The sequence below is a fragment of the Dichomitus squalens genome (genome assembly GCF_000275845.1).
Source record: "Dichomitus squalens LYAD-421 SS1 unplaced genomic scaffold DICSQscaffold_24, whole genome shotgun sequence".
Lineage (NCBI taxonomy): Eukaryota > Fungi > Basidiomycota > Agaricomycetes > Polyporales > Polyporaceae > Dichomitus > Dichomitus squalens.
The window spans coordinates 373,838-384,921 of NW_006766906.1; the positions used below are offsets into that span (position 1 = coordinate 373,838).

The 11,084-nt window shown below is 56.9% G+C and overlaps 5 protein-coding genes across 5 annotated transcripts; 3 read left to right on the forward strand and 2 right to left on the reverse strand.

The window, feature by feature from the left end:
* The first annotated feature begins 123 nt into the window (after positions 1 to 123).
* DICSQDRAFT_181703 (uncharacterized protein) lies at positions 124 to 4,562 on the forward strand. The gene is made up of 3 exons (XM_007367345.1): positions 124 to 719; positions 1,314 to 2,948; positions 3,015 to 4,562. The coding sequence occupies exons 1-3, from the start codon at positions 251 to 253 to the stop codon at positions 4,370 to 4,372; spliced, it is 3,462 nt and encodes a 1,153-aa protein (XP_007367407.1). The 5' UTR covers positions 124 to 250; the 3' UTR covers positions 4,373 to 4,562.
* A 307-nt stretch (positions 4,563 to 4,869) lies between these two features.
* DICSQDRAFT_171670 (uncharacterized protein) lies at positions 4,870 to 5,173 on the reverse strand (the record flags this gene model as incomplete). Its single annotated transcript, XM_007367346.1, has 3 exons — positions 4,870 to 4,932; positions 4,986 to 5,105; positions 5,165 to 5,173. The coding sequence occupies 3 exons, from the start codon at positions 5,171 to 5,173 to the stop codon at positions 4,870 to 4,872; spliced, it is 192 nt and encodes a 63-aa protein (XP_007367408.1).
* Positions 5,174 to 6,426: 1,253 nt separating this feature from the next.
* Positions 6,427 to 7,928, forward strand: DICSQDRAFT_138158 (uncharacterized protein). Its single transcript, XM_007367347.1, has 4 exons — positions 6,427 to 6,896; positions 6,955 to 7,655; positions 7,711 to 7,811; positions 7,873 to 7,928. Exons 1-2 carry the CDS (start codon positions 6,869 to 6,871, stop codon positions 7,242 to 7,244), a joined length of 318 nt encoding a protein of 105 aa, XP_007367409.1. The 5' UTR covers positions 6,427 to 6,868; the 3' UTR covers positions 7,245 to 7,655; positions 7,711 to 7,811; positions 7,873 to 7,928.
* Positions 7,929 to 8,140: 212 nt separating this feature from the next.
* Positions 8,141 to 8,613, reverse strand: DICSQDRAFT_64131 (uncharacterized protein; the record flags this gene model as incomplete). The annotated part of the gene is made up of 2 exons (XM_007367348.1): positions 8,141 to 8,363; positions 8,516 to 8,613. The coding sequence occupies 2 exons, from the start codon at positions 8,611 to 8,613 to the stop codon at positions 8,141 to 8,143; spliced, it is 321 nt and encodes a 106-aa protein (XP_007367410.1).
* A 537-nt stretch (positions 8,614 to 9,150) lies between these two features.
* DICSQDRAFT_128047 (uncharacterized protein) lies at positions 9,151 to 9,739 on the forward strand (the record flags this gene model as incomplete). The annotated part of the gene is made up of 3 exons (XM_007367349.1): positions 9,151 to 9,244; positions 9,300 to 9,336; positions 9,517 to 9,739. 3 exons carry the CDS (start codon positions 9,151 to 9,153, stop codon positions 9,737 to 9,739), a joined length of 354 nt encoding a protein of 117 aa, XP_007367411.1.
* Positions 9,740 to 11,084: the final 1,345 nt, after the last annotated feature.

Sequence of the window (11,084 nt, forward strand, 5' to 3'; positions counted from 1 at the left end):
AGGCGGAGCGCCCGAGGCGCGCGTCGCGTCGACTGCAAAGGTCATGTGGCCGTGGTAGCAGTTGAGAAACCGACGTCCGTTGCTGGAAGTTGAACCCGAACCCCGTCTTCCGCCGCCGTCTTGCTCATCTCCCCCGCTCCCCCTTGCTTTCTTTCCTGCGTAACATCAGTGCTCAATTGGCACCGGTCCCTTCTGTTAGCCGTCGCTGAAGCCCTGTGGTCCTAATCTCCTCGACTGGCATGCCGACATAATGGCGACCACGACCCAGATCCTATCCAACTCGCCCGCCCTTCACTCCCTCAAGCGCGACCAGCTCGTCAGGCTATGCAAGATACACCATATAAAGGCAAATGGCAAGAACTCCGAACTTATCGAACGCCTCAAACAGCGCGCTCTCGAGCTTCCGCCCGAGGAGCTGAACCAGTCTGAAGACGTTACCCCGGAAGAGGACGACCGAATGGAAGACGTGCAGGATATACCGGGAGGGATGCCCGTGGATGCAGAACCCGCACCGGTACCTGATACTGCTACCAACGGAGACGACTATGACATGCAAGACGTAGTGCTAACCTCTCGGTTCTCGATCCCGCGACCGAGCGAGCAGTGGGAGGTCGTCATGGAGGATATCGAGGAGCTTGACGAAACTATGGGCACCGCTTCTTCCAAGAACAGTTTGAGGACTGTTTCGAATGGGGAGTTTGGCACTCATATGTCTAAATGTGAGTATTCCTACGTATATTACTTTCGGGGTCCTGCGATAGGGCGTCGCGAGCTCTTTGCTATATGCGATAAGGGGGCGCTCCGCTGTCAACAGGATACGTGGTAGGGATGCGGAACAACCTCGCGCTACAGTGAAAGTGACGGCGCATGATCCCAGTCTTCGAGGTTGACTCTGAGAGTATAAGACGGCATGGCTGGAGAGATGTTGATTACCGACATCTTCGAATCCTGGCGCGACTTGTATCACTGCGACTGGGTTTCTGAATGTTCGGATTGCATCGCAATCCACATAGGCGGCAACTGTACTCAGGTGCGTGCGGGTTGCATATTGTCTCCCTCGCGGTGTGACCGTTGCGGTGTGATGTAGGTAGTGCGCAGCGTCTGGGTGTTCCATGCCCCTACGTCCGTTCAGCATGGTTCAGATCCCTGTACAAGGACAGTGCTGAAACGTAGCTGGCGGTCTCCTGTTCCTCGGCTGTCTCCTGGAGTAAGACCCGATGCTTTGTCCGCCAAGCGCTCCCGTTTCACCTTTTCGCCGCTCCTTTAACTTCCTCGCTTGCAGCCTCATATACTAACGACACCCATCGCACCAGCCTCCGTCTCGTCCTCCATCAAAGCACTCGCCACCTCGCTCGGCATCAAACGCGTCGCATCGAAAGCATCCCACCACACTCACACCACCGACTCCGCCAACAACACCATCAACAGCCCTAGCAAGATGCCCTCCTTCTCCCCAGGCAAGCTCCTCGGCGTTGGCGGCGGGAACAGCACGCGCGCACGCGACTCGCTCGCCGAGCACGCCATCCCGTACGACCACATCCCGCCCTCGGACTCGCTCCCCGAGACGGACCACTTCAAGTTCTCCACCCCGGACTCGAGCATCCTCGGCCTCGACGCGGACGCGGACGACGGAGACAACGACAACGACAGCGACGCGAATGGAGACGCGAAGTCCACCGCGCGCTCGAGCGTCCGCTTGGGCCCCGCCGGAGTACGGAGCACGATCCGCCTCGTGTCGCACCCCGCGGCGGTCAAGAGCGCGCGGGGCGACGACTACGCGTTCAGCTACAACATGAGCCCGCCGAAGCTGCCCGTCGTGAAGACGGATTTCGACATCGTCGCGGGCACCCCGGGCACGGTGCGCACGCTGAACGTGTGGCCTGCCACTCCGCGCTCTGTCGCGCCGAGCGTGGAGGGCGAGGGTCGGCTGTACCCTAAGCTCCCGCTCGACGAGGACGGCGGAGAGGGCATGCCCGGGGGGATGCACGTGGCCGCTGCGACCCCCGCGAAGCCCATCATGACGTCTACGAGCCAGGGTAAGGGAACGAGCACACCAGGGCCGGTCGACCAGCCGGATATGTTCTCTCCCTCCAAGCGTACTACGTCCCCGGTTGCAGATGACAGCGCAGCTCCTACACCTGCGCGCGGCACATCAGTCCCGCGCAGCGCACCATTCTTGTTCGGTTCGCCGCTGCCGCGGCGTCCATCCCCTGTGAAGAAGGGGAAGGACACCGCGAAGGGAGAGAACGGAGAGGCGACGGCAGCGGCGGGCGTATCGAATGCTGCGTTCGACGGCATCGCCAAGTCCGTCCTCGAGGAGATGCACCGGCGCCTCGCCGAGGCGAACAAGGACAAGCCCGCCTCGTCCTCTAATCAGACCGCACAGCCCCTTTTCACGCTCACGAGCACCACCGCAGGTACGGCGGAGATGCAGGATCGGTTCGCGAAAGTGCACGAGGCCGAGTTCAGCAAGATGGACTCGATCGCGACGCACTACGCGGCGCGCCGCCTGGCGAAGCGCAAGTCAGACGCGCTCGGTCGCGGAGCGTCGGGCCGGCCGTCGGCGGGCCAGAAGAGAAGGAGCAGCGCGGCGGGTGCGAGGGTCATCAGCGCGGGCGCGCGCAGGAACAAGAATAAGATAGCCGTCCCTGGGGGATTTGGCGCGGACGACGAGGACGACGAGGAACAAGAAGACGAGGATGGGAAAGAGGAGGGAGAGGGAGAGGAGGAGGACGACGCGGGGGCGAGGCGGTCGAGCAAGCGGATGCGCATCACGGAGGGGTGGGACGTGCACCGCGCGGGGCAGCGCGTGTCCCTCGCGCCCCCTCTTCCACCTGCAGAGGAGGAGAGGAAGATGAGGGAGCGCGAGGCCGTCAAGCGGGAGCTCAACGCCGCCAAAGCGAGGAGACGGAGCAGTCGGGGCCGGCCAAGCATTGGGGCGCCCCAAGGTGTGTCTCTAGGCTATCTGTCTTCTTTGGATGATCGAGTCCTGACGACACAACGATATGTTGCAGCGAAAGCTAAGTCACGGTTCGGCTTCCTCGGCGCTGCGAAGTCGCTCGTGCGTAACGTCTGGAACATGGGCGGAGGTAGTAAGGCGAAGGCGGCTCCTGCCAATCCGCCACCGTCGAGCATCCCCGTTCCGAAGGCTTCTCAGACGCCCGCAGTCGCGACTGCGGACAAGAAAGGCGAGAACGGGAAGGCCAACGCTGCTCATATGCCGTCAAAGGTTCCTGGAACCAGTTCCGTTGCGTTTGCGACTAACGCGAGGAAGGCGTCTGGGTCGCAGGCGAACCAGCTGCTCAAGCCTCCCCCTCCTGCCACGGATGCGAAGAACTCGGCAACGATCACGTCGACGAAGTCAGGTAGCTCGCGCTCGCGGTCTCCGATTCCTTCGTTCAACGTCACTGTGCCTTCTGGCACGATCAGGTCTACTGCGACCGCTGCTTCAAGGCCAAGTAGCATTGCAGGCACTGCGCGCTCTCGGGTAAGCGATACAAATGCCGGAAACGGTACCGCGACTTCTCGCCAGACGGCAAGAACGAGCACTGTGTCGTCCATGGGTACGCGGACAAGCGTCACGTCCGGCAGTACGGCAGTCTCTTCCATGGGTACTCGTCGGAGCTTCGCGAGCACCAACACTCTCGCATCCACCAGATCCAAGGCGGACGCCAAATCCCCCGAGATGAAGGACCAGCCCTCCCTCCGCAAGCGCACGTCTTCTCTCCTCGCTCCGACTGCCAGTTCCCTCGCAAAGACGATTGGGCGGACCTCCGGCCTCCCGTCAGTGGCCGAGGCGCAGAAGGAGAAGCCGAAACGTACGAGTGTCGCCCAGGTTTCGTCGTCTTCCAAAGCGGCCATTACCTCGCCCCAGAGTCACAGCCCCTCCTCCCCTCGTCCCACGAGGATATTCAGCCAGCCGCTCACAAATTTTGCCAGCAGTCCTGCTCCCTCTGTGTCCCCCGCATCTCCGGTGTACCACCCGTCGCTCACTTCCGCGGCCGCGGCGATCATGGGCGACGCGGTGAGCTCCCCATCTAAGATTCCCCGTCCTGCAGTAATCCCTCCGAAGCCGAAGCAGCTCGTTGCACGCAAACCACGCATCTCGCGCTCGAAGGTCATTGCGAAGCTCGGCGCGCAGAGGGCTGCCGCTGCCCAGGGCTCATCTCTCGGCTCGCCGTCGGCCAAGGGGGCACGCACGCGCTCGAGCATGGGCGCGCGGCGGTCATTTGGAGGCGTGAAGCCGGGGCGGGCCAGTGCGGGCTCGGAGATTATGCGCAGCGCTGTGAAGAAGAGGGCAAGGCAGAGCGAGTATATCCGCAGGAAGAGCCGGGTGACAAGCGAGAATGACTCCGTAGCTGGCGAGGATTGAGTTGCACTTCTAGTGAGGGTAGGGATTGCAACGATGTTGGTAGATGCTTGACGCTAGCCTTCGCCTGAGTCCCTTTTTTATGATCAGTATTGTATCGCAGCTTCAAGAGCTGCGTAGCGTATGTCCAGGACGTTCATGTGCATTGTACGATTTGGGTATGCTCTCGTTCTGGATCCTTTTTGTCGTATCTACTTCTACTGTATGATCTTGTCGATGATTGTGCGAATATCAGTCGGTCTTGCGACCGTTCGACATACTTCCTGTACGACAGGATGCGTGTTCGGCGTGACGTCTCCAACCGGGGTGACCTACCGTCTGAGACTCCCATGTCTCGTGGAAAACACTATTTTCTAGGATAAAGAGGCAAGGGCAGCAGATGCGAAACATTATGCTTCTCACCCATGTCAGATTTCTTGGTCTCAGTAGCATCTCCGTCCTATGGGGGTATTGGCAGAGATCAATGAAATCAACGCATTTGGTGATTATAGAAACATAATTTATCCGTCGCTTTCTGTCGGACGACGTCTCCCTAAACTATACCGCAACCTCTTGAAGAAGTTCTACGATGTTGTCAATCAAGACATAGGCTATGCCAGTAATTTGCTGAACTTACTGCAATCGCCTGCACGAGTTTCTTGCGTTTTGAGCGTTCAGGAAACGGGCCATACGAAGTATACACTGCGGGGTCGTTGATGATGTCGTCTTGTAGTAGGTCCTCTTCGGTAGTCATGGGCTTCCGGGACCGCAGATCGTCAGTCATGCACTTGATGGAGATTTACATGAGTGACATACTGGAAGCATAGTCATGTATTCTCGACCATCGCGAACTTCAAGATACGCCTGTCGGTAAGGATACGAAGAAGTTGCAACAGAAGAAGAGGTGCTCCTTCGCCTCGTCAGCGGCGTCGTCGAATCGGTAGACGTACGACTCCCATGACGCATTCTGGCAGCATGTGGAACGCAGTGAACCCTAGTGCTCCACGTTTGTTCAGTTTCCTTGAGCGATGGATGGTGGAGGTTGTAGCCGCAAAGGTTCACCAGAATTCGTACGCCTATCCCATGGGCTGAACGAGGAGCCCCCAAGGACTCGTCGCGACCTAGACAAAATCCGTACGTAGAAAGATGTATACGTGAGTGACAGAAGGGGGCCCGGGACGTCGTTTCGCTCGACGCCGTGCTTATAGCCATCTGCACGCGTCACGGCACTGCAGGGCCATGACGCCTCGTTTTCTGATGAATGAACCAACGCTGATTCCCATGCAGACACATTCATAGCTTCCTCGGTCCAGACATCCCATGCAATCGCTCTACGGTGCACCGTGCACAGGTCCCAGACCTATTTCCCAGGGCGTCGCGCTCCCACTTCCGCGTGCGGCTGCTCGCGGGAAACCTCACGATGGCATTCACGGTCGCACCAGCGAGAGACAAGGCGCAGGGCACGTCAGACCCTGATGACCTGCATGCTGATTTGGCAATAGCCTGTAGGCAGTGTCTGCGCGGAGCAGAAGGTTTACCTGAACTTCACCCGTGGCGGCGTCAATCAAGTAGAAGGCACGCTGCACAGTCATGATGCTCCGGCTCGAGCGAGAACGTCAGCCGAATGTGCCTTCCCAGAGCTGTGCCCTTGGAAAGCTTCCCGATCCCGTAGTAGAACGGCTTGGAATGGATCAGATTGACGTGCTCGTTCGAACGCGCTGCGGGTGAGTAATAATGGGCCGCCACCGCCACGGACACGACTCGCCTTTCTTAGAACCGGGCGCCCGTGAGAAGTCGCGACGGTAGTCAGGGTGGGCGATAAAATCACACGAGGTGAACGATTTAGCTCTGAAGCCTGGGGGTCGGCGGTAAGGTGGTCTAGGGGACGAATGAATGCGTAGTGACATGGAGGCGGGCGGACCAGCGGCCGCGCTGAACGAGAAGGTGAGAAAATGCACATTCATACATAGTTAGTGCCCGTAATTCCGAAGTAATCGCTGCAGTTGTTCTCCGCTCAATGAGATCGGCTTCACCCATGCGCCGCACGCCAACAAGCGCCACGCAGATCGACTGTAGGTGGAAGTCAAGATCAGAGAGGCCAAACGTACATGTCAAAGAACCTCATAGCTCCGTCTCATTCAATCCTTCTATGAGTACGCCGCGCTCCGAGTGAACGGCCCATCTCCATGATCAATCAGACATCATCTCGACAACCTCACTATCGGAAGCCCCGTTTTCTCGCCTCTCGCCAGTCGTTATCCGCTGTGGTTGTGAAAGCGGCGGCAGATCAGGAAAAGGTCGCAGGTTTGGCTTGCTTGATGCTTCCCTCGCTGTCTCCGATGGAGCACAAGTACCGTCGATGTTCGACCTTGCGCGTGGACGGGAGGGCACCCTGTCAGGAACAACGTTTGCTGCTGTTTCTCGGACTAGCAGAAGGGTGAGAAGAGGATCGACAGCAAGCGTTCTTGCCGTGTCAGGTGAGTATGGTTTCCTTGACATCTTGGAGACCTGTTCTCTGGAATGCTCTCCGCGGGATTTCTTCTCGCGACTAAATGAGGATACTTGGAGGTGAGAGTAAGAAGGACCCTGCTGACGTGAAATCGAACCTTGTTTTCTCGGCGTCAGCGGCTTCCTCTGTTGGCGGCGTCCCGTGGCCCGCTCCAGTGTGGGAGGGTGCATGTGGGCGACTAAGATCTTCGCCATCGCGAAGTTGATGACGCGAGTGGTTGGACAGAGCTTTGGGAGGCACACTTCCCTGTATCGCCATGACGGTCTTGAAGGGGTGGAACGAGTGCCACTGCGGAAGTTCGTTGTCGGGATCTTGTTCATCAGAGCTGTCACTGCTGATATCGCACAGATCGAAGTGATCTCGTTCGTCGCTCAATTCATGCGGTGATAACGTTGAGAATGGGGCAGCCTTAGACGTGGACGGTGGGGAAGCGCGTGCCCTGGTATGCTTCTTGGTCTGGAGCGGTGCGATAGATTGAGAGGGTATGGGAGGAGCTGTTGTGCCCTCGTCGTCCTCGAGGGCACCGAAAAGCCGTCCCCTGCGGTCTTCCACTCCGTCATCTAGGTCGTCCACGTCTTGTTCGAGCTCTGGAGTCTCTCCGCCCGAGCGGCGGCGATAACAGCCTCGTATGATATCGCCCCAGAGTATGTAGGTGTTGCACGAATCGCACTTACCACCCCTCGGAATCACGTCAGACGTGGACGCGACCTCACGTCCGAGAAACTGGCGTGACAGGCAAGAGAGATGGGACACAGCCGTGCAGGACGATGTCAGACAGAGCGCCGTGGTTAAAGGATCCTGTGTTGGTCATACCAATGAGTTCAAAGTTCGATGTACGAGAACATCAACTTGCCGCATCGGGTTGGACAGCATCGTGACAGATCAAACATCGAAGGTCGCGGCCGGGTACGAAGATCGAAGATGCCTTGCGCAGGTGCTCAGAGGTGAATTGGGCTGGCCGACAGGGGACTATGGATACAAGTCTCTTGATCAATGTTGAGGTAGTGAGGCCTACCGTCTGTGACGTCTATCGGTCCAGTCCGACCGGAACCTGTGATGCCTGACTTTCCATCCACTCCCTCGAATTCTGTGGCTACCTCAATCCCGATGGGTAGAGGAGGCATCCCATTCGCCTTGCCTGCGATGATCCATGCCTTCTCAGCTTCAGCAGTGAAGATCTTGACACTGAGTGGCCAAGTATTATAGGGATGCGAAGAGACCATGCTCCTGGCGACTCTGGCCTATGGTCAGAAAGTGGTTTCGAACCACAATTGGAAATTTACTCACTTCACGTTGTTACGTAAAAATTTGAGCTTGCGACTGTGACCAAACACAGCCTGACCGTCGTTATCGCGAAGGTGACGAGATATATCAGGATGTTGCCAGGCCCATTCAAACTGTAGCGCAGCGAGCTTGGATGGGAAGCCGTGGACAATCATCTGCATGACCCATGGACGATTTTGTTTTGTCTTCCATGCCCCTTGAGAGATTATACCGTTGTGCTGACTTCAGCTGAAATAAGTACTCTTGGACTACGACGGATTGCCTAGAAAGCTCACCGTATGCGTCTTGGAGGGCTGGGAGTACTGCCTATGTAAGTCCTGTCAATTGGACGCACATTGAGTGATTTTGCGATCGGACTTCCAATCGACACTTACGCTGTAGAGCGGGGTGTTCGTACACTCTTGAGAAGATAGCATGCATAGAATGCGGGAAACCTATGGTCAACTAGGGAAGACTTGGTGGTGCGAGGCATTGTCTACAGGTTACCAGGCTATGTCAATGTCAAGTCGAAGAAAGAAGCCATCGCCATGAGGTACTTACTGTGGTAGACGGCTTTCTCAGTGAAAGCAATCTGGGCAATGAAGAGCGGCCAACGAAGTTGTAGCCGATATGGAACGAATGCGATGGTGGGTGAAGTGAACTTGAACACGCCCCTGGCGTCTACTCTGAACACCACGTGCCTGGTTAAGCGCCTGGGACTGGAACAACCATTGGTTAATTTTTTGGCTGATGGTCGGACACTGTGGGCGAGACAGGTGTGCTCATGGTCGACGTTAAGGACCTCAGCAAGACTTTTGTAGAAAAATTTTCTCGAGGTCTGTACATACTATGTCCATCTGGCTCCTCCCTAATGCGCACAAATCACCCGCCGGCGTGGCATGCGCTATGATATTGTCACGGACCAGGGAGGTACGTCGATAGCAGACGACCCAAGGACGAAAAGTATTAGAGTGGACCACCACTGGATTACTGAATTGACAGAGGGCGCCGTCGTGTGTTCTGCAGCGCAATGTCCACCTGTCGTAACTTCAAGTGGAAAACGCCTGACTCCTTGAGCACTTGGATGAAGAGAGCCTTGGAGGGGATGGTACTGGTCAATGCACGTACGCTCACATCCTGATACCGAATTCTTCTCCAGCTGAGAATGTTTGCCCACAGCGCGTCAGTCCGCTGGATATTATATCGAGACCGCCTGGTGAGTGCTTTTTACCAGCATGTCGCCCAAAGACGAAGCCACCCTAACCTCCAACAAGGACTGTAAACGATTGTACGAGACGAGTGCGTGAGTCAAGAAAGAGACAGAGCGGAATGCCCGCAAGCCCCCTTCCCCGGAGATGGACGCGTCGCGCGCATTCACATTTCCAGCGCCGCTCAGGTCCATCCGGTACGTCATAAACCAGTATCCTCATGGCATGTGCCCTGTGCTGGGATATCACAACCCAGGCATAACCAACTTCGCATGTCGAATTACTAAGAGTCGAAAGATCCCAAACGGCGAAGGGGGTGTTGACAACATTGCGATCTTGGAAGGATACATGTTGTGCGTGCCGGGCTTGGGAGATACGATGGGGGATGACTTTGCACGAGGACACAAGTGAGAGGCCACGACAAGAAAGTGAAATGGAGGATTTACGTATACGTGGGGTTGATTCTCAGACAAGCGAAAGAGTCATTCAGACAGCGGATTTCGTGAAGCTGTGGGAGGTCGTGGCCAACGCGGACCGTCGGGAAGGAGGAATGCCTGCGAAGAAACGAAAGTCAGCACAGGTGAGAGGCAAGGTCAGGGTCACAGTCAGAGGGACACACTCGAGGCGTTCTTAAGAAAGAAACAGATGTGTGCTTCACCATACATCATTGCGTCATCATACGACGTTCTGATCAGCATATATGAGTAGCCATCCATGCCCTCGAACAAGCGCTGGCCGGGGAGAAGCTCGAAGGAGACATTTTGAAAAGTGTGTTGGTCTGCACACGAATACTTGAATGAGACCTTTATAATGACGGACGATAGTGAGGATGAACACCCTGTCGCCACACGTCAAGCGCGCTGCTACTCGCTATGTCCGGAAACATCGCTCGCAACTACATGAGCTCCTCCATCTCTACACAACCCCCGACACCCCACAGCGCATGGAAAAAGTCCTAGCCGTTCGACATCACCCTGCATGGACTCCGGCACACTGGGTCGACATCGCGAGCTCAAAGGACGAGGCACTGGACAAGGACGAGGAGTGGGCACGACGACACAAGATACTGGTCTACTCGGATGGCTCGCAGAGGCGGGGTAAGGTCGGCGCATCAGCGGTACTCCTGAGGGCCGGGTCGTCCCGACCCAAGACCCTCTATTACCACCTCGGCACGGACAGGCAACATGGGATCTATGAAGCAGAGATTGTCGGCTCCATCCTGGGCACGCAGCTGCTACGAAAGGAACGCCAGGCCGTGCGAGGCCCCTCAGTGGCGCTCGACAATATGTCGTCAATCGAGGCATCAACCCAGATACGTCCACGCCCTAGTCACTACCTCACTGATTACTTTCATCGCAGGGTCCAAGAGCTTTTGGACAAGGACAAAGTAGCCCCGCGCACCGTCTTCACCCTCCGATGGGTACCGGGGCATACTGGGGTCGAGGGAAACGAGATGGCGGACATGGCGGCAAAACGCGCGGCCAAGGGGAAGTCAAGCATGACCAAATCCCTCCCACCACTCCTTCGCAAGCCGCTCCCACTAAGTGTTGAACAGGCGCTGGTTTACACAGCTTGTCTAACACAGCCGTCACAAGATATGGAACGGCACAGCCGGTTACTGCAATAACCGAGGCTGTACTACTCATGTGGTACACACACAGCTTCGCTGTGTACGCACTGCTTCTCTGTGCGACTGTGCATCCTGGGAATGTACTGTATAGTACTACGTAGCCACAGATGTACAGTAGTATATATA

Coding starts and splice junctions, on each gene's coding strand:
- DICSQDRAFT_138158 (XM_007367347.1), top strand. CDS start 6,869: ATGCTCTCCGCGGGATTTCTTCTCGCGA. Junction 6,897..6,954: donor CGCGGGATTTCTTCTCGCGA/CTAAATGAGGAT, acceptor GTGAAATCGAAC/CTTGTTTTCTCGGCGTCAGC.
- DICSQDRAFT_181703 (XM_007367345.1), top strand. CDS start 251: ATGGCGACCACGACCCAGATCCTATCCAACTCGCCCGCCCTTCACTCC. Junction 720..1,313: donor TGGCACTCATATGTCTAAAT/GTGAGTATTCCT, acceptor CCATCGCACCAG/CCTCCGTCTCGTCCTCCATC. Junction 2,949..3,014: donor AAGCATTGGGGCGCCCCAAG/GTGTGTCTCTAG, acceptor GATATGTTGCAG/CGAAAGCTAAGTCACGGTTC.